Here is a 25490-nt window from a genome sequence, read left to right on the forward strand (position 1 = left end):
TAAAACAGTAAGTCTGAAAGAAAGGATACTGAGAGTACCACAAGATATGCGGAAGGAACTAAGTGGCAAGCCTTTCATAAATTTAGCAATTGAAATAGCAGTATTGTAGTAAAATAGCATAGTTCACCATGCACCTTCAGAAGCAGTTTAGTTTGTCTGTGAATGACTGTATCACACAAAAAGATCCATGAACAAAACAATGATAATGTAATGAGAAACAAAGTCTACACAGAGAAAAACATGTATTATGCGGCTCCACGCCCAAAGCAATAAAAAGGAAACTAGGACCAAAGTCAGCTGTACGATTGCAGTAAAAACTAACCCGTGAAGAGTTAGAAATGTTATATAGGATTTCGCGATGCATAAAAAATAACCCGTGAAGAATCAGAACTGTTATACAGAACAAGAACTAGGGCCAAAATGTGTCATCAACAACTTTGTGAGATTTACATATTTATTCTCAAATGGCTGTAAATATGCTATTCTACTCACACGTGTTGTAAGCAACAGAAACCAACCTGCTAAGTGTGTACCGAGATATAAGATCTGTGTATAAGCTGCACTTCCTCGTCACTGCAGAACCCTATTATGGCTGGTTGTCCATATCCTCGCGATTCCATCAGAACATGCACTTATAACATGTTCATTTTCCAAGAATTTAGCATCACATACTTCGAACACAGATCCCATCTGCATTATATAACCAAGTACATAAAGCACTTAATCTGCATTCTGCTACATAAAGAAATGAGATCACTATTCATAACTGCCAGTATAAGTTCCTTTTTTACAGTAGCACATGACATGAATCCAAGCAACTACTACCGTCAAAAACATGACAAAGGAATGGTGATCTAACTGCACCCTTGATACTCACAACTCAAATCACCATCCCTGGAACAAGACATATTTCCATCATAAATACAGGTGTGTTTTATTGATGCGGCTTGGAAAGAAGACGGCAGTGTGGGTTTGCGAATTCCCGTGTTCAATCAAGATGGCTATCAGTGCCGTGTCTGTGAAAGTGGCATCCTCACTCCAAGCCGAGGCATTGGCTTGTATGTTGGCAAGTTTTGTTTTTGCAGGAAAGCATCGATTGCATCCTATTTATTTTGTAACAGATTGTCAGATATCAGTGCAAGAGGAAGACATGGAATATCTTCTCTCCAAGCAGTTGCAATGAAGCATTAAGCCAATTGTAGCTCAAACTTTGACATAACTAATAAAATGGAACATCGACTGATTAACATCCTAATTCCCAAGAAAAGCCAATGAAGATGCTCATGGTCATGGACTAGTCAAAGGAAGAAGCAAGAATCCAAATGCTGAAAAACAACTAGCAGGTAACTCTTACTTCTTATCATGGTTTGTATCATAGTGACTTTTCAGTTTGCAACTACTCATATGTTTAAGATCAAAGATCTGTAGGATCATCTGCTTATGTTGGAAGTCCCTGCTTAAGGGGAAGTGCAATCACAGACTAGAACTATCTTTTTGTTTGTTTGTAATAGACTGGAGCATAGACAAGGAAACATTGACTTTACTACAATTTGACATTTATTTAAACAAATCCATTTGTAGAATGGATAGTGCCCACAGTGGAAAGGTCAGGGTTTCAAGAGTTGTTCAATAGAAAAGATATAAGTATAAACAAATCCTATCCGATAAAAAGTATAACTGCATTTTGACATGAATTTTCCAAAGCATACAAAAGAGATCACCTTTCCATATATTGACAGAGCGGTCTTCACTGCCACTAGCAATCAGGCCAGATGAATGTGCATCGACATAATATAGAAGAGAAGTGTGCCCAATCATCTCCAACAGGGGCTAGCTGGTTAATGCCCATAATCTGATAGTTCTGCGGCCAATCAAAAATATCATGTATGAATAAACAGACAGTGGTTCTAAACTCGAAGAGTAGAATTGATGCACACAAATGTAAAAGGATAATAAAAATATTAAGAGGCGAGTTGCTCACAGCGGTCGATGGCTCCAGTTGCTTCTTGACGCACCAGGTGCATGGGAAAATTGTGAAGTAACAAACTCAACATCTCATATATTTCATCCATCATTGGGTGCAACCCATCCTCTGCATTGAAAGAGTGCACCTCATTCTTCACCTCGATCCAGCTCCGACCAGGGACTTTGCTTAATCCTTTATTCTTCATTTCCCTCTGTACCATTGCTCTATCACTCCACATCCCAAGACCAGAATACATGCTGGAGAGGAGAACATATGTGGAGTGCTGTCTAGGCTCTGCCTCCAATAGATAACCACTTGCTAGTTCCATATTCCCATGGATTCTGCAAGCACCTAAAAGAGTCATCCACACCATGGCATCTGGTTCAAATGGCATAAGGTCAATAAGCTCTTTTACTTTGTCAAGCTGCCCAGCCCTCCCATACAGATCAATGACACATGCATAATGCTCAATCCGAAGAGGAATTCCATACCTAATTTCCATCGTATTGAGGATTTCTGAACCTTCGTCTAAAAGACCAGCATGGCTGTAGCCAGTAATCAGGCCAACAAATGTAATATGATCCAAAGGAACCTTGAGCTCCAGTAATCAAGCCCAATGCTGGTCCATATTTGGCAATCTTCCCGTGCAGCTGGTGCATCAAGAAAGAAGAAACAACTGGAGTCATCGACCACTGTGAGCAACGCGGCGAATGTTGCCTCGTCTTGACGTAACCCCTCCCTCTCCATCTCAACAAACAGCTGAACTTTTGGAGCAACCTTCCCAGACTCCACATAGCCGGCAACCAGTGCGTTCCAAGAAACAGTGTTCCGCTCCGGCATTCCATCAAACACCCGACGAGCATCCCTCGTGCGGCCACATTTCGTGTATCATGTGAAGCAATGCGGTCGCAGCAAAGACATTACCAGCGATTTGCGGCGCTCACCTCGGCACCTCCGTGGACACCGCCGCCCAGGTCACCGTCGTGTGCAGTTCGCAGGACCCGGGTCGCCGCCTCCGTGGACTGGACACCCCACCACACGCAGCTTGTCGCCTCCGTGGACGCCTCATCGCACCAGCACGCCGCACCACCGCACCCATCTAGCAGCCTCCGGGCGGAGGAGGATGGGAGCGGGCGGAGGAGCTGGGGAGAGGTTACTTTATGCGGCCGGTGGCGACGCCCGAAACGGCTGGGTGCACAACAGTGCAGCGACAGCCGGCTCCTTTGTGCTTTGTTTCTCTGGTGGTAGTTGCACACAAGGTGTATGATAAAATGCTAGAAAGAGGGTAAGAAGGAGGAAGAAGAGGAGGAAGAAGAGATGAAGCCGCATATGACGAACCGTGGGCTCCAAGGCAATGCCTTCAGAAAGGAGACGACACCGAAGCGCCGCCACCACCCGATCCGAGGATCTGATTTTCCCATGGAGCAACCCCAACCAAAAACACGAGCGGAAAGGACCCGCCTTTTCGCACCCTTAGGTTGCCCCAGTGCCGAGACCCAATAGGCCGACCAAACTGGCCTCCATTGCCCCGTCCTGCGGCACCGCATGCAGGACGAGCATGGTCCTGCTGCCGGGCGAGAGACGAGCTCGGTCATGCTGCCGGGCGCGAGACGAGCTTGATCCTGCTGCCAAGCGCGAGACGAGCTCGGTCCTGCTGCACCGAGCGTGAGACGGGCAATGGACCGCAGCTGGGAGAGGGCCAACTCTTTGACGAAAGTAGCGTCCAGACGATAAGGAGAGGAATCGAAGGCCGACACGAGCCGCCTACGCGCCAGCCGACGCCGGAACATGCCAGCCGCTGCCGCAACCGACTTGCCAAGCACACCATCGTGAGCCGCCACCATGCCGTCGCAGCTCACCCCATGCAGCCACCACCACCACCAACACGACGACGATGTCGCAGCCATCATTCCGAGCCGCCCGCCAGCGGCCAGGGCCAAATCCGGGCGGATCTGACCGGTCTCACCGGGCACCCACCGCTGCGCCCCCTTGCCCCGCTCAGCAGCCATTGAGAGGAGGAAGAGGGAGCCCACCAGTTGTCACGCCGCCACCCCCGCCGGCAGAAGGCCACGGCAGGGGCAGCCGCCCGCGACCCGCGCCGCCCCTGGCCCGCAGAGCCCCTAAGTTATGCCTGCCGGCATACTTTGCAGGAGAAAAAGATTAGTTTAGATATTTAACTGAATTATCACTGCCAGCATACTTCATTTCAGAAAGTATATGGGTGGAAGATCTGGCTGTGTATCTTATCTTTAACTGAATTTAGATGTTTGTATTCATCCGAATTTAGGTGATGTTTTACCCACCCTGTGTTTGCTTCTGATATCTTGTGTTGTAAGCTATAATCATCTTTAGCTTTAGAAAACTATGAAATATAGTACCACAGATTAAAACTATCCTTGCTCGCCCCTTCAGTACATACACCTGACTGACTCTTCAGATTGTCATTCAATTTTCGTAATTAATAATCACCGTAGTGAGCAGGCAATTCAGCATCACTTGGGTTCCATAAGCTAGTGGGGATATATGTTGTCACTCAGAAAAATCCCAAATTTGTGGAGCTTGACCATCCTATGTGGAAAACTGCTTGACCAGCTACATGCCTTGTGCCGGTGTCCATCTGTATCTATCTCTTGCCAAAACTCTAGAGCTCCTCTTGATTTCCTCCTACATTTTGATTTCTGAATTCAAACTAAAGCAACAAGCCTCCATGCTCCTCCTTTCTCAAACCAACCAACAAGCCAAAAAAAAGAAGATGACTCTGTTTTAGCACTACGGAAGTTTGAAGGCTGATCCTAGAAGTATTATCTTAAAGATATCAATCTTAGATCCTTTACCTTTTCTCATACCAGCTAATTTGGTAGTGGTAAGTTACTGTCAAATGAGCCTCGTTGCGTCTGAACTAGTTGATTACTTCTACATGAGAATTGACATCACATTTCGAACCAACAAGGCAGCTAAGAAAGATGACTCTGTTTTGCTGGAGTTGCTAAGATGAAGGTACTTTGTTTTTTTACTTTTCTCGTATCAATTAATTTGCAGTAGTAAATACTATCGAAAGCTGCTACTACCTGCTGGGACCATGTGTTGCCAAAGCTGAAGATGCGCAAGATACAAGGCTATCCTAGGTGATTATTCTGTCGACCGGAGCTCTGAGTTGATGCTGATTTAGTCCTTTTACATGATTTGATTGACAGAAAGTTTCTTCTGCTTGAGCTGTATGACTGACGGAAAGTTGTGGCTGATGTTGCTTTAGCAGACATACTTGATTACTGCTGTTCTCCATGGGGAACTCTGTGTAGGCACTTAGAAATGTTAATTAGGATCTTAGTTGGGAAGACCTGCTCTAGCATTGGGCAGAAGTATATTACCAGTACTACTAATCTTGTCTACTACTCCCTCTGTTCCATAATATAAGACATTTTTGGAAGCTAAAATAGCTTGCAAAAGTGTCTTACATTGTGGGACCGAGGGGGTATATGATATGGCTTTTGACAATCCGGAAAACAGGCCACTTCCTTGGCAGGAGAAAAATATTATAATGGGTCAAAGATCGGGCTGTGTATCTTATCTTTAACTGAATTTAGATGTTTATAATCATCTGAATTTCGGTGATGTTTTACCCACCCTGTGCTTGCTTGTGATATCTTGTGCTGTAAACTATAATCATCTTTAGCTTTAGAGAACAATGAAAGTTAGTACTAGAGTTTAAAACTGTCCTAGCTCACTCCCTCAGTACATACACCTGACTGACTATTCAGATTGTGATTCATTTTTCGTAATTGATGATCACCGTAGTCAGGAAGCAACTCAGCATCATTTGGGTTCCATCGGCAAGTGGGGATATATGTTGTTACTCAGAAAATCAAAAAATTGTGGAGCTTGACCATCCTATATGGAAAACAGCTTGACTAGTTACATTACATGCCTGGTGCAGGTGTGTCCATCTGCTGCCAAAAGTCTCCAGCTCATCTTGATTTCCTCCTAGATTTTGATTTCTGGAGTCATATTAAAGCAACAAGCCTACATCCTCGTCCTGTCTCAAACCAACCAACAAGCCAAAAAGAGTAAAGAAAAAAGATGACTCTGTTTTAGCACTACTGAAGTTTGAAGGCTGATCTTAGGAAGAATTGTCTTAGGATACCAATCTTATATCCTTTACTTTTCCTCATACCAGTTAATTGGTAGTGGTAAGTTACTGTCAAATGGGACTCGTTACGTCTGAACAAGTTGATTACTAGTACATGAGAATTGACATCACACTTTGAACCAACAAGCCAGCAAAAAAAAAAAGATGACTCTGTTGTGCTGGAGTTGCTAAGATGAATGTACTTTTCTTCACTTTTCTCGTATCAATTAATTTGCAGTAGTAAATAGTGTCGAATGATCCTCCATTGTCAGGTTGATCACGCTATGGCTGAGCAATGTCTTTCGAATTTACAGGTGTTAGCATGCTGTGCGCTGCCATGCTCCGGTCTTTATTTATGGAAACATCCCAATGACATCTACATTTCGGCAAAGAGTCCCGCTTCGGTACAACCCCCCTTGCAATATGTATAAAGGGTAGTATGGACTTTTCACAATTTATATCTACTTTTGTAAAAACGTATACGCAGGGCAGCTTACTTGGGCCGGCCCATCTGGGATGGCGTGCGATTAAAAATAGCGAACAAGGATGGCACGAGCAGGGAATCGAACCCACGATCACTTAAAACAATACGTGCGTCCAGAACCACTCCGACAGGATAACTTTGATGACCAATATAAAGCTAGACACATTAAGTAATGGATGGGCTGGGAATTTCAAAAAGATTTTAGAAACACTTTGTGAATTGGTCTTTTTTTCCGTAATTTATTTTTATTTATTTATGTATTTTCCTTTTCCTGTTATGATTCTTATTTATTTTTCAAAAAATGCTCACGCTTTCAAAATGTTATTCAAACTTTGAAAAGGTTTGTTATTTCCAAATTTTGTTCATAAATTAATAAATATTTGAATTTTCGAAAATTGTAAGGTAATTTCAAAAATGTTTGTATCTTTAAAAGATCGTTCAGAATGTCAAAATGCGAATAATTTTTTTGAAAAGCATGAACAAATTGTGAAAACAAAAATTTTCTGAGAGCACGGACAAAATATTAAATTCCAAAACATTTTTCAGAAATGAGACTAAATAAATGATATAAAAAAAGTGTTCTAAATTTTCCCAAACATTTTCCCAATTTGTGATTTTTTTAAATGAGAACATTTTTTAAATTCCGAACAAATTCCAATAGTCGCCCAACAGGACCAATGTCGTCGCTTAGTTGGGAAAGGCCTAAGATTTTATTTTTACTTTTCTATTTTTTTCGTTTTTCTATCTTTTTTTAAAATTTTCATTTCTCCTTTTTAAACATTAATATTTTTTGAAATCTATTCAAAATATTGAAATACCAAAATAACAGTTTTAAGTAACTATTTTAAATTATGATTTTAATAATTTTTATTTAATTATTTATTAAATGCTCTAAAAAAGTATTTGTTAGTTCTGTTAGAAACTTAAAATGACAGTTTTAAGTATCTACATAAATTATGATTTAAATACATTTTTCCTTCAAACCTGGCCTGGATGACTACTCGGACACGCTACGTTGAATATGGTGTTTTCTAGACATTCTTGAAATGATCCCAACATTTGCCAGCAGGTGGCATGCCCATAGTAGGCATCCATGCCCCTAATATTATTTTTTCAATGGGCTTGTATGACCAATTCTAGACACCAATAGAAGTTGCTTGGGTTTTCGGCAAGATTTGCATTTCTAAAGTTTTCTCTGTCAAAAAGGTCGATAAATGGCTAGATGAGTCGCAACTTGCATATGGTGTCGGAAGTAGTTCAAACCCGCCATGGATGCCTACCATGGGCATCTCCACCTAGTGGCAAAAGTTGTGGTAATTTCAAGGATGTCCATGAAAACACCATGTTCAACGGAAGGTGTTTAGGTTGGCTAGAAGGGTATGTCAGAGAGCACGTTGTTTTTCAGCATCCTTGAAATGGACATAATTTTTTTCATTGCCTCGTATGACAAATTCAAGACACCATGACAAGTTGTTTTGGTTTCCGACAAGTTTTGTATTTTTTTCTAGAGTTTTCTCGGTAAGAAAATGCAGAAAAAAGGCTCGATGTGTCGCAACTTGCATACGGTGTCGAAAATTGTTCAAACCTGGCATGGATGCCTATGAGGGCATGCCCACCTAGTGGAAAAAGTTGGGATCATTTCAAGTCATTCAGACCAAGCATGGATGCCTAACATGGGCATGCCCACTTGCTTCCAAAATTTGGGGGCAGGTTAGAAATTTTCAAAGAATACCATGTTCAATGAAGAGTGTTCGAATAAAGTTTAAAATTAGCAAAATGGATTAACAAAAAGAGAATAAAAACGAAAATAATTGCAACAAAAAATGTTTAGGCCCTAGAAAATAAGAAATGTTTTCTGAAAATGTTAGTATATTTGAAAAATATTTGTAAATTTTAAAAAATGTTTGTGTTTTAGAATAATGCTCGTCAAGTTTTAAAACTGTTTGCATTCTTTTATTGTTCAGAAATTTAAAAATTGCTCATGTTTTCAACAAAATGTACACAAATTTTATAAATTATTCGTCTTTTCGAAAAAAAATTGCAATTTCAAAAAATGTTGACAATTCTGAAAAAATGTTCAGAAAATTTGAAAAATATTCACAAAATCAAAGTATTTTTCATAAAAGAGGATCGGAAATTTGAAGAAAATATGAGTTTCCAAAAGAAGTTCAATATTTGAATTTTTTTGTATCTTTAAAAATATTCATGTTTTCATAAAATATTCCAAAAGATGAAAAATACATTAGTTTTTTTAGCTATAAAATACACTTTAGATAGAATGTCCGGCCCAGTTGTACAATACCAATTTTGATCTGCTACTGTATTTCTAATTAAAAAAACACCTACAGTACGTCCGTTCTAGGTGATAAATATCTGCGCTCCTTAAATATCACGTAATTATGATGATTGAGTTGGCTATCAGCTGTTCTACAACCGCCGGAGATCCTGTGTTCGATGCCTAGCAGGGTCACTATTTTTTTGGATTTTCGATCAGTGCTACCGTACATACTCACTAATGGGCTGGCCGAAGATAGACTTAAAACGTGACAGATCTCCGCGTCGTATTTTCTAGAAAGACCATCCTACCCTTTATTATGAAGGGGTATGAACAGATCTTGTCCGTTGATGTGTTCAAGGGATTGTGCCGAAGAAGAAGTGTTCTGCAAAACCATTTGATTGGGGATGCAGGTTATACGACAACAGTTGTTGTACCACATGTAATAAGATGGAGGCGGCTGTGCCCCAAACAAGAGAAAGCTGTTGCTGGGACAATGTGTTGCCGAAGCTGGAGTCGAAGGCGGTGGGGCAGGTGCGACTGAGATGGCGCTGAAGATGCACAAGATGTTAAACACGCATTGTAGAGATAGATATAGGGATAGATGTTTAAGTAGTTTCGGTTGACATATCCTCACATATCCTCTGTAACCGAACTCTCCTTCCTTTATCCCTTCTTCTCCAAGTTTGTAACCCCAACAACTTCATGTATGCGCTGTTATTCAGGGAGGTGCGCCCCTGCCATATAAACACGCAACGCGTCTCTCTAACGAGGCAAGACGCTTCCCGCATATCGCACATGGTAATCAGAGCCCTTCCTCTCTCCATCTAGCTATCCCGATTCCATCTAGTGCCATAGCCATGTCTTCATCAAGCGCCTCCCAACCTAGCCTCAACGGCCAGGTCACCGAAAAGCTCAACCTCACGAATTACGTGCTCTGGCGCACGCAGGTCACACCCCACCTGCGGGGCGCCGGTGTCTTCGGCTACGTCGACGGCACCTCGCCGGAACCGGCCAGACTCCACGTCACCAAGGACAAAGACGGCAAGGAGACTTCTGAGCCCAACCCTCTCCACCCAATTTGGGTCAGGGAGGACCAACAGGTGCTCGGCTATTTGCTGAGTACGCTGTCGAGGGAGGTCCTGGTCGCGGTCACCGCGATCACCACGGCGCGTGAACTTTGGTTGGCTCTGGCGGGCATGTTCTCGTCCCAATCCCTCAGCCGCATCAACAACATCCGAACTGCGCTCATCAACGCGCAGAAGGACAACCAGTCCGTTGCCTCCTACTTCGCCTCCCTCCGCGGCCTCGCTGATGAGCTCGCCGCCGCCGGAAAACCCATCCAGGATGACGAGTTGATCTTGTACATCCTCCATGGGCTGGACGCCGACTACCAGCCGCTCGTCTCCGCCCTCGATGCCCGCGTCACGCCTGTCGCCCTCAATGAGCTCTATGCCATGCTGAGCAACTTCGATCAGCGCATGGCCCAATTTCATGGCTCCTCCGGCGGCTTCAAGTCCTCGGCCAACGCCGCATCTCGCGGTCGTGGTCGCGGTCGTGGCTCTCCCCGCACCAAAGGGCGGCCTGGAGGCAACATCAACGGTGGTGGCTCCTCCAACTCCCGCGGCGGCCGCTCCCCCAACTCCAAACCTCGTCATGGCGGCAGCTCCACCAAGTCTCGTCTGGATGCCCCTCGCTGTCAGATCTGTGGCAAGCTTGGGCACACGGCCAAACACTGCTGGTACCGCTACGATGAAGATGACTACGACTCCCAAGACGAGGACAAAGTTGCTGCAGCTGCGGACGGCTCCTACGGCGTCGACACCAATTGGTACGTCGACAGTGGGGCCGCTGGACACATCACCAGCGATCTTGAGAAGGTGACCACACGGGAGAAATACCGCGGCAAGGACCAGATCCACACTGCCAATGGTACAGGTATGAGGATTCGTCACGTTGGTCATACAGTTATTAAAACTCCCCATCGCAACCTTCATCTCAAAAAAATTGCATGTCCCTAGTGCTAGTATGAATCTTCTCTCCGTTCATAGAATTGCCATTGATAATTATGTCTTTCTCGAGTTTCATCCTTTTTTCTTTTTGATCAAGGATCAAGCAACGAAGAAAGTGCTTTATAGAGGTAGATGCGTTCGAGGGCTCTACCCATTGCTTCCGGAGTGTCGAAGATTCAATAAACGAGCCTACGGTGTTGCCAAGCTTTCGTCAACCCGATGGCACGATCGATTAGGCCATGCCTCTTTTTCTTTAGTTGAAAGATTTCTTAGGAAAAATAAGCTCTCGTTTGTTGGTGAGCGCAATATTGAAACAGTTTGTGATTCATGTCAAGGTGCTAAGAGTCATCAGTTACCCTATCCTCTATCAACTAGTGTGTCTGCAAAACCATTGCAATTAATTTTTTCTGATGTTTGGGGTCCTGCCCCTAGCTCTGTTGGTCGACACACTTACTATGTGAGCTTTATAGATGACTACAGCAGATATTCCTGGATCTATCTTCTTAAGAAACGATCCGACGTCTTTCAGGTCTTTCAAAACTTTCAAGCTCTCGTTGAGCGCAAGTTTGACAGCAAGATTATTGCTGTTCAATCAGACTGGGGGGGGGGGAGAGTACGAAAAGTTGAACTCTTTCTTCCAAAATCTTGGTACTTCTCACCATGTATCATGCCCTCACGCTCACCAATAAAACGGCTCTGCAGAACGTAAACACCGACACATTGTTGAGGTAGGACTAGCCCTCTTAGCCGGCGCCTCCATGCCCCTCAAGTTTTGGGATGAGGCTTTCCTCACGGCTGTCCACATCATCAACATGCTTCCTAGTCGTGTTATCAATAATGAGACTCCAGTAGAGAGGCTTCTTCATGTCAAACCTGACTACAAGTCACTTCGTGTGTTTGGCTGTGCGTGTTGGCCCAATCTTTGTCCCTACAATAATCGTAAACTCATGTTCCGCTCAAAGCAATGTGCTTTTCTTGGCTATAGTCCACTTCATAAAGGTGTCAAGTGCCTTGACATCTCCATCGGCCATGTCTATATCTCTAGAGATGTGGTCTTTGATGAAACCAAATTTCCTTTTGCTGATCTTCATCCTAATGCCGGTGCTAGACTCCGTCAAGAAATACTTCTTTTGCCACCTCATCTATCCGGCCTTGATCACGGGGGAGAAAATAAATGTGATGATCCAATGATGACTAACCCTCCTAACCATGCTCATGAGCTTTGTGATGATGCAGGAGAAAACGGAAGTGAAAACATAGAAGAAAATGATGCACAAATCAATCCCCAAGTGCCATATTTCATGTGTCACGAGGAGGGGAGCAAATCTGCCTCGGAGTGTGCTGGATCCGCCTCGGGATCGCTGTAGGAGCAGCAGCGCAGGCAATCTGCACCGGGATCCGCGCGGGCTGACGCGTCAGAACCGACAGCGGGTCCGCCCGCTCGTGCGACCGGCAGCGACTCCGCGCGTGCCACGTGCCCGTCCGCAGCTGGAGGCGACCCCGCGCCCGCTCCTCTCCACTCAGCGCTCGACACCTGGCAGCGCCCGGGTGGTCGAAGCGGCAGGCGTTTTCCGGACGAATTGTGCTGCTACAAGCAGCGCGTCGAGACGCGGCTGACGGGCGCTGAATCCGGTGCTGATTCGCGCGGGCCCGCGCAATCAAGTGCTCCTGACGAGCCGGTCGGGAGGCCGAGATCTTCTGCAGCGCCTACAGCATTTGGGTCACGGGGCGAAGCCACAGAGGATCCGGGGCAAGCACGAGGCGAATCTGCCTCGGAACTTGCAGCGCCCAGAACTCCTGTTCCTGACTCAGGATCTTCTGTGGCCACAGATCTGGCTGCACCATCACAACGACAAACTCGGCTGCAACAAGGTGTGATCAAGCCTGTTGATTATAAACATATAACAAAATATGGCCTAGTTTGTTTCACAGGTGAACCGGGTGAGCCAAGTACGCTTGAGGAAGCACTCGGTGATGAAAAATGGAAAAAGGCAATGAAGGAAGAATATTTGGCACTTGAGAAAAATAACACATGGCATCTAGTCCCTCCACAACAAGGTAAGAATCTTATTGATTGCAAATGGGTCTTCAGAATAAAAAGGAAATCTGATGGAACCATTGATCGATACAAGGCAAGACTTGTTGCCAAGGGTTTTAAGCAACGGTATGGAATAGATTATGAGGACACCTTTAGTCCTGTTGTTAAAGCTGCAACCATACGTCTTGTTTTGTCCATTGTTGTGTCTAGGGGTTGGAGTCTTAGGCAGCTAGACGTACAGAACGCGTTTTTGCATGGTGTTCTGGAAGAGGAAGTATACATGAAACAACCTCCTGGGTTTGAAAATGAACAAGCACCCTCATTTGTATGCAAACTTGACAAAGCACTGTATGGGTTAAAGCAAGCACCAAGGGCATGGTATTCACGCCTTTGTCATAAAATGCAGACACTCGGTTTTGTTCCTTCCAAGTCTGATACTTCACTGTTCATTTACAATAAATTGAACACATCCATATTTGTTCTCATTTATGTTGATGACATTATTGTTACAAGTTCATCTGATGAAGCAATAACTGCATTATTGAAGGACTTGAGCACAGATTTTGCTCTTAAGGATCTTGGAAATCTTCATTATTTCCTAGGGATTGAAGTGAAGAAACATGATGATGGACTTCATCTCTCCCAGGAAAAATATGCCACTGATTTGGTAAAAAGGCTGGCTTGCAAGGTTGTAAACCCTCACCCACTCCTTTGTCAAGTTCTGAAAAATTGTCTCTTACAGAAGGTACACCTCTAAGCAAAGAGGACAGCACTAAATACAGGAGCCTAGTCGGTGCATTGCAGTACTTAACTTTGACAAGGCCTGATATTTCTTTTGCTGTCAACAAAGTATGTCAGTTTCTTCATGCACCCACCACTGTTCATTGGACTGCTGCTAAACGTATAGTTCGATATGTCAAAAATACTTTGAGCATTGGTCTTAATTTCAGCAAGTCACCATCTACCTTGGTTAGTGCCTTCTCTGATTCTGATTGGGCAGACAGTCTGGATGATAGACGCTCCACTGGTGGCTTTGCAGTCTTTTTTGGTCTTACCTAATATCATGGAGTGTAAGGAAATAGGCAACTGTGTCTAGATCAAGTACAGAGGCAGAATACAAAGCATTGGCAAATGCAACAGCAGAAATTATATGGATTCAATCTATTCTTAAAGAACTTGGTGTGAAAAACACCAAGGCCCCATGTTTGTGGTGTGATAATCTTGGTGCTACCTATCTATCTGCTAATCATGTGTTTCATGCAAGGACAAAACACATAGAGATAGATTTCCACTTTGTCAGAGAAAGGGTTGCTAACAAGCAACTTGACATTCGGTTTGTGCACTCTAGAGATCAAGTTGCTGACGGGTTTACCAAGGCTTTGCCCACACGGAGTTTTGAAGACTTCAAGCATAATCTCAACTTGATGAAGTTGTGATTAAGGGAGCGTGTTAAACACGCATTGTAGAGATATATATAGGGATAGATGTTTAAGTAGTTTCGGTTGACATATCCTCACATATCCTCTGTAACGGAACTCTCCTTCCTTTATCCCTTCTTCTCCAAGTTTGTAACCTCAACAACTTCATGTATGCGCTGTTATTCAGGGAGGTGCGCCCCTGCCATATAAACACGCAACGCGTCCCTCTAACGAGGCAAGACGCTTCCCGCATATCGCACACAAGATACGAGGCTATCCTAGATGATTATTATTCCGTGAACCGGAGCTCTGAGTTGATGCTGATTTAGTCCTTTTACATGATTTGATTGACAGAAAGTTTCTTCTGCTTCAGCTTTATGACTGACAGAAAGTTGTTGATTACTGGGTTGTGTGTGGCAATTCAGAGAAACGGTGTTATAACAATGATGGAAACTGGGGCTGCGGCCCTCTTTCTCTGAAATTCTAGCTAATTTTGGCATTACGGAATTCAACACATGGCCTTGCATTGGATAAAACTACTGGCCCAAACACACACATTGTCAGTTTGCATCAACTGATGGATGAAAACTACAGATAGTGTCCAAGCAGCTAGCCACATTCTCAGTTAAAGCTTACTGCACACACATAAAGTACAGACTACATAATAGTACTTGTCTTTGCCTAATAGATAGATGACCAAACTTAAGAAAACATTCCTGCTGCAGCATCAAGTTTGTCTCTGGTTCCATTGCTAGGTACTTGTCTTCAATTCCTGCTGCAGCATCAAGTTAGTCTCTGGCTCCATTGCTAGGGCTTCTCTGGATTCATGCATCCTAAAGCTCCAACCAGCAGGATCAATGCCGGCTTCCCTTTCACCTGATCAAACCAAGGTTTTAATTTATATCAGATATGTGGCCAAGCACCAGGGTTTACTATATCACGGACTTTATTTCCGCGCATAGTATAGCAGCTAAGTTTATTTTTGTCTGAATCATAATGCTATTAAACAAACTACACAAGAGTTTCAGTTAGTAGATACTACTGTTCTGCTTAACACGCTGCTAGTTTGATATTGCTGGAATTGAGGGAATACCAAGACATTAAGCACAGCATGTACCTAACAGAATGAAGCGGGAAAATGTACCTAACATTGTCTCTCTTCCTCTGCTGTTGTTGTCTCTGCTTCTTGTTCCCTGCTTTCATCCCCTGAGCCTGTTGCAGATACTTCATCGTTCTCCTCTACATCCACCGGGCCGACTAAACATATAAAGGATGGAAACAGCAGGAGGAAATGATTATGACAACTTAGTGGACATAGCAACCAAATGAACAAATTAAGATGTAGGAGAAGTTGTGTTGGTTCACCTCCTGATTTGGATGACATGGTGGTCAAGAAGTATTGCGACAGCATATCCCTTGCCCAGACAGCGTCCTCATTTTCTAACTGGCGCACTTCCTCACAGTAGTCCCAATCCTCAGATGTAGACCTCGGCATGGCTGCATCATCCTCCATATCTATGACTATGTTGTGCAGCATGCAGCAGGCACGGATTATCTTAACTACACTGTCGGGATTGACCGGCCACCACGTCTCTTCTTGCAGGTACTTCCATGTGCCTTTGAACCTAGCCATCGCCTTCAACGCACAGGTTGTCGTTGCAGAGTGTCTCCGATTGAACTCCACCTTGGAATCCGAGAGGTCTTCTTCCTGGTAAGGTGTGAGTAGCCATGGGAGAAGAGGGTATCCTTCATCGCCAATTATGTATTTCCCAATTTCTGATCCATCTACTGATACCTTCAGCTTGTTGCCATTCAGCCAAATGCCCATCTTAGCCCACTCGAAGATTTCAGAATCCTGCAAAAGGGTCGACTGGTTCATGCTATCTACCTTGTAGTTCATGAACCTCATTCCTGGATCAACCACGACTTGCATCTGAGTGCTCTGTTTCTTCTCATGGTCGCACTTTGCTACAAATGGGACATGAGTTGTGCATATAACACCACAACAGTTATGCATATTGTAGATCTTGCCAAACATGGATTTGATCTTATCCGTTGCTCTGGACCCTAGCCAGCGCAAGAAATTTTCTCGCTTGAGCAAGTTAGCAACAAACCTCTCAGTTACCAACAAGATGGTTGACTCGTTAACACCAGAAGAGGATCCTATGATCTCTGTTGGCTCACTAGATTGCAACCTTTTCAGAGCAACGGCTACCCAATCTTCTAAAGACAGTACCCTCCCGTCAACAAAGGTGTACCTGTTCATATCTTTCATTGATGGCCCTATCACCAAACTGCAGATGTAGCTAAAGGTTTTTCTTGTCATTTTGAAGACAGACTCAAATCTCTGTGTGTCCTCAAAAGAAGTTAAGGTTCCTGCATTAGAAGAAAACGTAAAAGTGGTTATGGGATCCATGACTTGCAAGGCCAGAGCTCAACTAACAGAGCTAAAATAGTGAGATCCAGAATTCACAGAAACAAGTACGAACAACATAAACTTAGCAAATGATGGACTCTGGAAAAATCAGAAAGTAGCATTGGCCAACAGTTTATCCCTTACAAAATGATAAAAGCCGATCAATCTATTACTCCGGTAAAATAATACATCTATGTTGACATTACTAACATATTATTTTTGTCCTACTTTAGAAGGGTGTATTCAAAAGGAATAGTTGGGAATATATTCAAACTCCAACATACTGATCGAAGGTAGAAAACGAAGGGAATAGTTCAAATAACTAGAATAGATAGACAAATTAAGATGAACCACGAATGCTAATTTACCTCTGGACACGAATGAGACGCTGACATTTGTCTCCAAGCTGTAGGGTTTAGCTGTGTAGAAGACATACCATTTCCTTGAATTATCTCCTTGACTTGCATACGTCTTGACATGTTCAACATGGCTGAACTTGTCCCACTCAGGGCCAGATTTTCCCACAGCTATGGAAGCTAGCAGCGCTGGGCTGCAGTATAGCTCCAACTGCCTTGGGTTTATACCTCCCATGTATTCTGGGATTGTTTCCATGTTGTTATCCGAGAGAAAGAGCCTCTGGAGCAGAGGAACACCTTCCACCGCCTTCATCTTTTGGCAGTATTTGATGGTAAGCTTCTGCAGTCTTGGAAGATTAGTGATCATCTCCAGGTCAAGGACTTGATTCAGATCCAGCTCAACCAGAGAGGGAAAGTTCTCTAGAGAGATGAGACCCTGGACATGGTATATGGACAATTTATTCAAAGCCCTTGCCTGGGAGGCAAGTCCAGGAGGAAGACACTTCAATTTGCAGCGGCTTAGCATAAGACGCTGCAAGACAGGAAAGGCTCGCACTTGCTCCTCCCACTCCCACTCCTCCCATTCCACCATCCCTATTAAATAGAACTCATGCAATCTCGGAAATGCTGCCACCATCTGGGAAGGACGAGGACTGTGCTGATGGTAGGGCTGCATGAATTCTGGTCCAACACGCTTGATGGCTGGAGCACGGAAGATCTTAATGAACTCCAAATAGGGGAGCTGACACATGCCATCAGGAAGCTGTGTGCAGCAAGCCAGGTCTTGAATGAACAGAATCCTCAAGTTCTTGAGGGGCATAACTGATGAAGACATCATCCACCTTGGGAGCCATCGGCCAAAGTATCCACCGACCTCAAGATATTCTAACCTGGGCGGAGGGCAGAGCTCATCAAACACCTGCTCGATTCGTTGTTGCTCTTCTTCAAATTTAATCAGCCCATCGTCTCCCAGTCTACTACCACAAGTTAAGGCTAGCCTGGTAAGATGCACCTTCTCGCCAAGCTTTGCCTTTGCTGCGGATAAGGAAGCAGTTACCTTCTCCAATCTATTTATTCCAAGGCCTTTGAGCCGAGAAAGAGGACCCAATTCTTCCAAACTGCAGCAATCACCATCCTCACAAGCTGGAAAACCATGTATTGTCCTCAAGTTTGTTAAAACACTGAACCCCCTAGGTATGTCACTTATATTTGTGCTCCTGATGTCGAGATACCTTAGCTGCTCTAACATTACAATGCTATGTGGAACTTGCACAATTCTGTGGCATCCTTTTAGGCTAATGTACTGCAAGAATTTCATCTTTCCAATGCAATCAGGTAGACTGGAAATATCCGTTTCTTCCAAGGACAAATACCTCAGGTGCTTGAGTTTATGCAAAGATTCAAGCAATGCTACAACATGTGCAGATTTTATATCTAAAGTACGTAGGCATGGAAAATTAACCAAAGAATCACCAGGCTTCATATTTATGTGGCCAACTGATATTAGTGTTCTCAATGTCTGCTGTGCTTGTAAGGAACTCCAGTCTAACGCATCTGATTCCAATGCTTGGCTTTCTAGAGATAATCGAAGAAACTTTTGTGCTTTAAGCTTGCTAACAAAACTAGTTTCTCCACTGTGGGCTGCTAGTGCTTCATCTCTAGCCACAAATTGACCAAACGAGCGAACAACATCATGTATGTTGCACAGATCTTGATCCGTGTACTGTGTGCTTGGCTCTATCAGGTTCCTCAATATCAACTCCTTATAATACTCCCTTCCTAATTCTTCCAAGTCTTCTGAGCTGTGAAGAAATCCTTCACTGATCCACATGCCAATGATGTTATGCCGAAAGAACAATGCAGTTTTAGGGAGAAGGCAGTAGTACAAAAAGCATTGTTTGATACAAGGCGGCAAATCTTCATAGCTTAAATGTACTGCATGGTTTAACTCTTCAGGCATTTCAGATACCGACCATATGGAGTCATGCAGAACCATCTCCCACGCATGATATTTTTTGTCTTTCTGACACAAGAGTCCTCCCATTACTTTCACAGCAAGAGGCAAACCATCACATTTTGCTATAATTTGCAACCCAGTGTCCTTGAGAATATCAATTTCACGCGCATCTGCCTCACTTGAGACTACCTGTAAATAAGATTAAGCCAATGAAGTCCATAAGAAGCAGTTTGCCCTACAAGAATAATAGTCAACAATGAGCTCGTGAAAGAAAAGGACCAGTTAGTGTACTACCTAAACTGAATTGTCAAGTGAAGGAACTGATAAGTGAGACGTTGATGTGAGTCGAAATACCATAACATCAAACATCAAACATGCACCATAACATGATGATGAGTTTTTACTTTCTTTTTAACCGGAATTCTTTATATGTTTATCATCTATAGCACTAACTAAATTATAGCCTTAATTGTGTGGAGAAATATTGCATGGCACTGAAGGGTTTCATCTATTTTTGAATTTAATTTTATGTATGTCTTTTACAATCTACATTTCCAAATAAGCATGATTTTTCTAAGGAACCCCATAATGTAATTTACAATATTATTAATTCAATACGAATCAAAATTTTGTATCCATGAAGGCACCTCGGTGTTGGATTGTACACACATTCGCCCAACAAATTGTTGTTCATATTGATTTTTGTTCAGCTCATTAACTTTTTTCTAACTAAAAGCGTATCATGTTATGTTCTGAGCAATATATTATTTGAACATTTTTTTTCAAGATTAGCGGATCTTCTGTTCTAGCTGATTAACGATTTTCAGTAAATTTGTTTACAATAGATTAGCGGGTCTTTTGTTGGGATACCGTTGTTGAGAGGGGATTTAGACGGATGGTTTGGTGCAGTGGTAGAGGTGTTAGAGTTAGGGCGGGGCAATATCGTCGCCGACCATGGGTGGGGGTAAGACAACTAGTGGGCTGGTACTGGACGGCGGGAGCGAGTAGCCCCTATGGTTAGGATCTGCGGAGGACGAGATAGGGGAGGGTGAGACCACCATGATTTGACGGCACGACAACGCCGCTAGTACATTTGCGGTGGATGAGAAGGTGGGGATGGTGAAAGATGGGAATAGTACCGAGGCAGGAGATGGCTTGGTGGGTGACCTCCTTCCTCCGTGTACGATTTGGATGTCGAGATCACGGAAGCGACCAGCAATAGGGTTGGGCTCCAGTATTACTAACATATCAATTATTGTTTGTTTATTGACTCCTCCAGCTGAACACAACTGAATCTTGGCCAAAGGCCGAGAATGGAAACAATACCACCTTGCTAGTTTCTTGCATTTCTACTTTACATCGTAATTAACAATTTTGCTTGGAATTGCATTTCAGGTGGCGACTATATAAATTTCAAAATTAACATTCCAAAAATTAAAATAATCTCTTAAAGAGAGATGGTAGCCCAGATTTTGGAAGGAAACAAGGTAACTTAATGCTCTTGTTAGAGCTTGTGTGGATCAGAGGATGAGAGAGTTTAGGGACGAGACTAATCTTTGTTAGTAGCTTGAGATTAACATACAAAGCTTTAGCTCCTGTTATAGTGGGGACTCCAAACTCCATACTAGATGCAGTACAATTCAAGGATCGATGCACTAGGGCCCTCTTGTTCCGACGCCAACTACTGACAAGCTGCAGGCTATCCTACTGATGGCTTGGGCTAGTGCCTGCTATAGTGTGTTCCCGAGGTGACAGCTCTTGTGAGTAAAAGGTAAAGAACAATATGGGAATTTCACTCACACACTTAATTCTTGTGCTCAACTCTAAAGGTACATCTCTTTCAGAACAGAGGTCATGCGACTGTTTTCAATTTACCATGAAAAATGATACATGTGGGAGTATATGAGCATGAGGTCTAGTGTTGTGGTAGTGAGGTTGTCCAGTTTTATCAACCCATAATGAATTCGATGGCTAGGCTTAAAGTATCGTTCCTTTTTTACTCAGAGCACACCCATGTGGTTTTGCATTTGTGTGGTGGCATAATTATAGTGTCCATGTCTTGAATGTACCATTTTGTAACCTCAAAAGTAAAGAGGGCACCAAATTATTAGGAAAAACACCAATGCGGTACCATAGTTATCGCAATGCCTTGGAAGAAAATCTAAGGTGACATCATACAAAAGCTAGAATGACGGTACAACTTATTAAGTGGAACTGGCTAAGATACAAATCTCTGAAAACTATGCCTTGGGAAAATTTTATATAGACACCCATCATGCAATAAGAGTCAACCCACTATGAATAGCCTTGCTATCTCTACTCAAAATTAAGCATGGAGCTAGTAATTGATGAAGATACATGGAGTTTAGTTACAAACCTGTTTCTTGAGCAATAACCAGGCATCCTCCTCCTCCAACTTGTCGACATGGTGGTATGGAAGCACAGCTTTCATCCCTCGAGCTACTCTTTCATCTCTAGTAGTGACAAGGACTCGGCTACCTCGAGCCACGACATTAGCCAAGGGTGCTTTAAGCACATCATCCCATGCTTCATGGTTCCAAACATCATCTAGCACCAGGAATAGCTTTTTCCCTTTCAAGGTAGTGGCAAGGATTGGCTGAAGCACAGCCAACGCCTTTTCACCACCATGTACTCCCCCGGCTTGTGTGATGATTGTCCTGAGCAACTCAACCTTGTCGAAGTCCTTATTGATGCTCAACCATATCATCTTCTCGAACTCCGAATTCAAGGCTTCATCATTAAAGACCTTCTGGGCAAGAGTGGTCTTGCCGATTCCGCCGACACCAACAACAGCGACCAGCATGATGTTGGTGTTGCCCTCCTTTTCACTCAGCATAATCTCAACCAGCTTTCTTGTGTCTTGTTCGATCTTCTCTCCGACTACACCTGACCGGTCAAACACCCCTGATGTCTCGCGTCTCTTATTTCCAGAATGAGAGGCTTGCACCTTGCTGCTACGATCCTCATAGGAACCAAGAGGGATGAAGCTAAAAGCAGCGCTTCGCTCCTTGATGATGCTGAGCCTCTTGTTGAGCGCCTTGATACGGGTGCCGATGTCGTGGGCATGGGAGGGATTCCGCATGCAGAAGAGCAAGGGGTTGAAGCACCCCACATCTTTAGTGGACAGACCCTGCTCCATGGCCTTGAGCTGGCAGAGGTCGAGGATGTCGGCAGCTTCATACATGGCACGCTTGAGCTCGGCCACCCACTCTTGCACGCTGTTGTCAGTGATATTTCTCCTATCAGCGTCGGCAAGGAAGTTCTTGAGATCCTTAAGCTTAACGTCCATCTTCTCGATCTCGTCTGTGACTCCTAGCAGCATGTGCACCTCTCCGCTCACCATCTCGGTGAGCATATTTTGCACGTAGGATGCAAAAGCATCCAGGACCATCGCCATTTTTGCTGCTTTTTGCTGTAACAAAGATGAACCAACATATCATCTCCACCATTCGTTGTAGCTAATCAAGATTTCCAGAAAAAAAAGACAGGGAAGGGCTGCACTAGAATGCTAACATGAATACATGGTGAACAATTTATAAGCATGAGAAACAACAGAAATAGGCAAACTTGAGGCACCTTTATCGATTGATGTAAGCAAAGCCAGCTAAACAGAGGGGATCCAATATTAACTTCAAGATGGATGGATGTTGGGTCCTGCTGCTCGTACTGGTGAAGATCTAAAACGGATTGAGCACTGCGTATATAAGCCAAAGGGAAATTAGCTCTCCAAACGTAAAAAATGTAGGCAGATAAAGATAACCCTGAGCTTGGTAAGAGATTTACCTGCAATAGGGAGCATGAGCTGAGCGTAGATCGAGAAGCCTTTGCTTGCAGCGATTGCTCTAAAGAAAAGCGCACAAATCGCCGCATGCACCAAGTGACCAGGGAGCCATGGCTGCTTGTCGTAGAAATCGCTTGAGCAAACACGTCCTCTTGCACCCTAGAGATGGGTAGAGAAATATTTATGGTTAATTTTTCCTAATGATGCAGAACGGCTTGCTAGCAGAGATGGACCTGTGTTCCCTTCAAAAGAAGAGATGGGCCTGTATTGGGAGGCAGTAGTATGCAGAGTTCACTGGGAGGAAGATGCCTTTGCATTTTACCATTTTTACTAAGTAGCAGTTGGGTGGGTTATCATCTAGATTCGCGCTAAAGCCGACATGGACTGGTAATAGCTCGATATTTAACAGTCATCCAATGTTAATTAACCTTAATTCACCTCTAGATCCAAGCTAAAGTCGACATCGACCGGCCATAGCTCGAGATTCAACAATCATCAAGAGTTAATTAACTTCAACCCACCTCTAGATCCACGCTGCCTAATGTTAACGATGTTGCAGTACATGTAGTGGTTGCTGTTCTTTTTGCTAATGAAGTTAAAGTACTCATCTAGATCCACGCCTGCGGCGGCCAGGAATCTTTGCTCGCCCCACGCATATGCATGTGTGCAAGCCACTCCAGACAACAACGTAGTACGCATTTTGAATGGATTGATTGGCTTTTGAGTAACGGAGCAGGTAGAGGACTCGGAATCGATTTCACACGTCGGGGGTGGGTGTCGATGCGAACCAACAATAAATAAATGAATAAAAACAAATGGAGAAGCCCAGTTGCGAGTTGGTGCTGCTCGGTGCTCACCTTGCGCTTGCCGCCGTCGCCGTTGCTTCTCCCGGAGGCGGCTGCAACAGCCTCCTTGTGCTGCGCACCCCATGAATCCGGAGGAGGAGACGCAAGAGGAGGAAGCGGCGAGCGGAAGGGGAGGGGCTGGGGCTGGGGCTTGGGCGAGGAAGCTGGAGCTGGAGAGGATGCGGGGAGGAGCCATCGGATGTGGAGCGCCGGCGGCGGCAGAGCAGATGGGGATGGGGATGTGGCGCCGATTTCACTTCGTTTCAGACTTTCATCAGTCCAAAAGAGAAGAAGGTTTTCTCCCAAAAAAGAATCAGGTTGATAATAAAAGTACATATTTTTATTTCGCTCAACTTTTATTTTAGTCCTTATTAAACTATCGAACTTGCTAAATTAGTCCCGGGACGTGTATATGTTTGGTTTCAGGGGCATTTGGTCTTTTTCAAACATAGTACAGACGCAAGCGCTCATACATACACGCGGGCACACACGGACATTTGCTCTTGTGATAAACATAAGATCTCTAGAAGTACTAGCAAACACTTTTTAAAAAACTGAACCCATTTTATATGTCCATGTTTTAATGCTCAAAGTGTGACACAATTTTCATGCAAACGAAACAATATTCAGGCGTTCAACTTGCTTTTTTGTTACCGGTCAAAATGCTTGGACTTCACCCAAAACGCTTGCGGATAACATTTGGGCATGAATATGTATATGTCTAAATTTTTTTGTTTGACAAAACATTTTTTGCAGGCAGGAGGAGATACACCTGAGAGCTGAATCGGACTTACTTATAAGTCAACTTTGGCTTGCTAAAGTACTCGTCCAATTTTTGTTCCTACAAAAGTTGGCTGAAAAGATGAAAAAAAGGATGGTTTCTGCCAACATGAAACATACTTTTCTTTTCATGAAAAGGCACTCGGATCTATAGACCTAATCACTAGTATAAACATTGCTAAAAAATAGAGGGAAATACACTGAAATCCTTAGGGCAAACCCTCTTCTTCCTCTTGAACTGGCTGATGCCATGCCACCGCAAGCTGCTCCAACGCTGGAGCCGGCCTCACATTGTTGATTACGGACAAGAAGTCATCAAGGTCACAAAGCTTGTCAGACCAACTCCAACACCGGAGCTAGCCTCACATTTTTCCTATACACATTTTAAAAAAATGTTAATCTTGTATTTGAAAAATGTTAATCAAGCATTTTCAAAAAATTTAAATGTGTTTATAGAAAAAATGTTGACCATGTTTTCAAAAAATGTTAATCTTGTATTTGAAAAATCTTAATTAAGAATTTAAAACTGTTGAAGTGTGTAGAGAAAAAAAATGTTGACAATGTATTTAGAAAAAGTTAAATGTATATAGCAGAAATATTGACCATGTATTCAAAAAGTGACCTTTAAGGTGACGGAGTGAAAGCTCGACCGTTGTTATACAGAGGCGACCCTAGGTCTTCTGTCCTTTGAGTGGATTATTGTATTCCGAGTGAATGGTGACGGTCGAGTGGAACTAGGGTATCCGAATGGATCTTCCATCGAGTGGATTGCACTTTGAGATGATTCCAGTGGATATCTTCTTTCTATCTTCATAGGCCTTGACCTTTTGTGTAGTATCCTTGGATAGGGTATATAGGCTAGGCCCAAGACCGTACCCTAGATACATGTCATCGTCACACTCTGCAAAATTTCTTAAGAAAACAAGACAGAAGAGAAGTAGATCAAAAAGTGAACGGATATGCACCACTATTTGAGCAGTGGGAGACACGAGTTGGGAGCCCTCATGCAGCGGGC

The 25490-nt window shown here is 43.6% G+C and overlaps 1 protein-coding gene and 2 pseudogenes across 1 annotated transcript; 1 reads left to right on the forward strand and 2 right to left on the reverse strand.

Annotated features, from left to right (window-relative positions):
* Positions 1 to 1961: 1961 nt before the first annotated feature.
* On the reverse strand, positions 1962 to 2806 carry LOC147963631 (putative pentatricopeptide repeat-containing protein At3g25970 pseudogene; annotated as a pseudogene).
* Positions 2807 to 10188: 7382 nt separating this feature from the next.
* On the forward strand, positions 10189 to 10327 carry LOC125531618 (small nucleolar RNA Z247; annotated as a pseudogene).
* A 6722-nt stretch (positions 10328 to 17049) lies between these two features.
* Positions 17050 to 23283, reverse strand: LOC125515203 (putative disease resistance protein RGA3). The gene is made up of 6 exons (XM_087529646.1): positions 23084 to 23283; positions 22853 to 23009; positions 22646 to 22763; positions 21426 to 22481; positions 17104 to 19237; positions 17050 to 17057 (listed from the first exon to the last, which is right to left on the reverse strand). Exons 4-6 carry the CDS (start codon positions 22464 to 22466, stop codon positions 17050 to 17052), a joined length of 3183 nt encoding a protein of 1060 aa, XP_087385772.1. The 5' UTR covers positions 22467 to 22481; positions 22646 to 22763; positions 22853 to 23009; positions 23084 to 23283.
* Between the last annotated feature and the right edge of the window lie 2207 nt (positions 23284 to 25490).

This window comes from Triticum urartu, chromosome 6A (genome assembly GCF_056163025.1).
Source record: "Triticum urartu cultivar PI428250 chromosome 6A, HENAU_Tu73, whole genome shotgun sequence".
NCBI classification, from domain to species: Eukaryota; Viridiplantae; Streptophyta; class Magnoliopsida; order Poales; family Poaceae; genus Triticum; species Triticum urartu.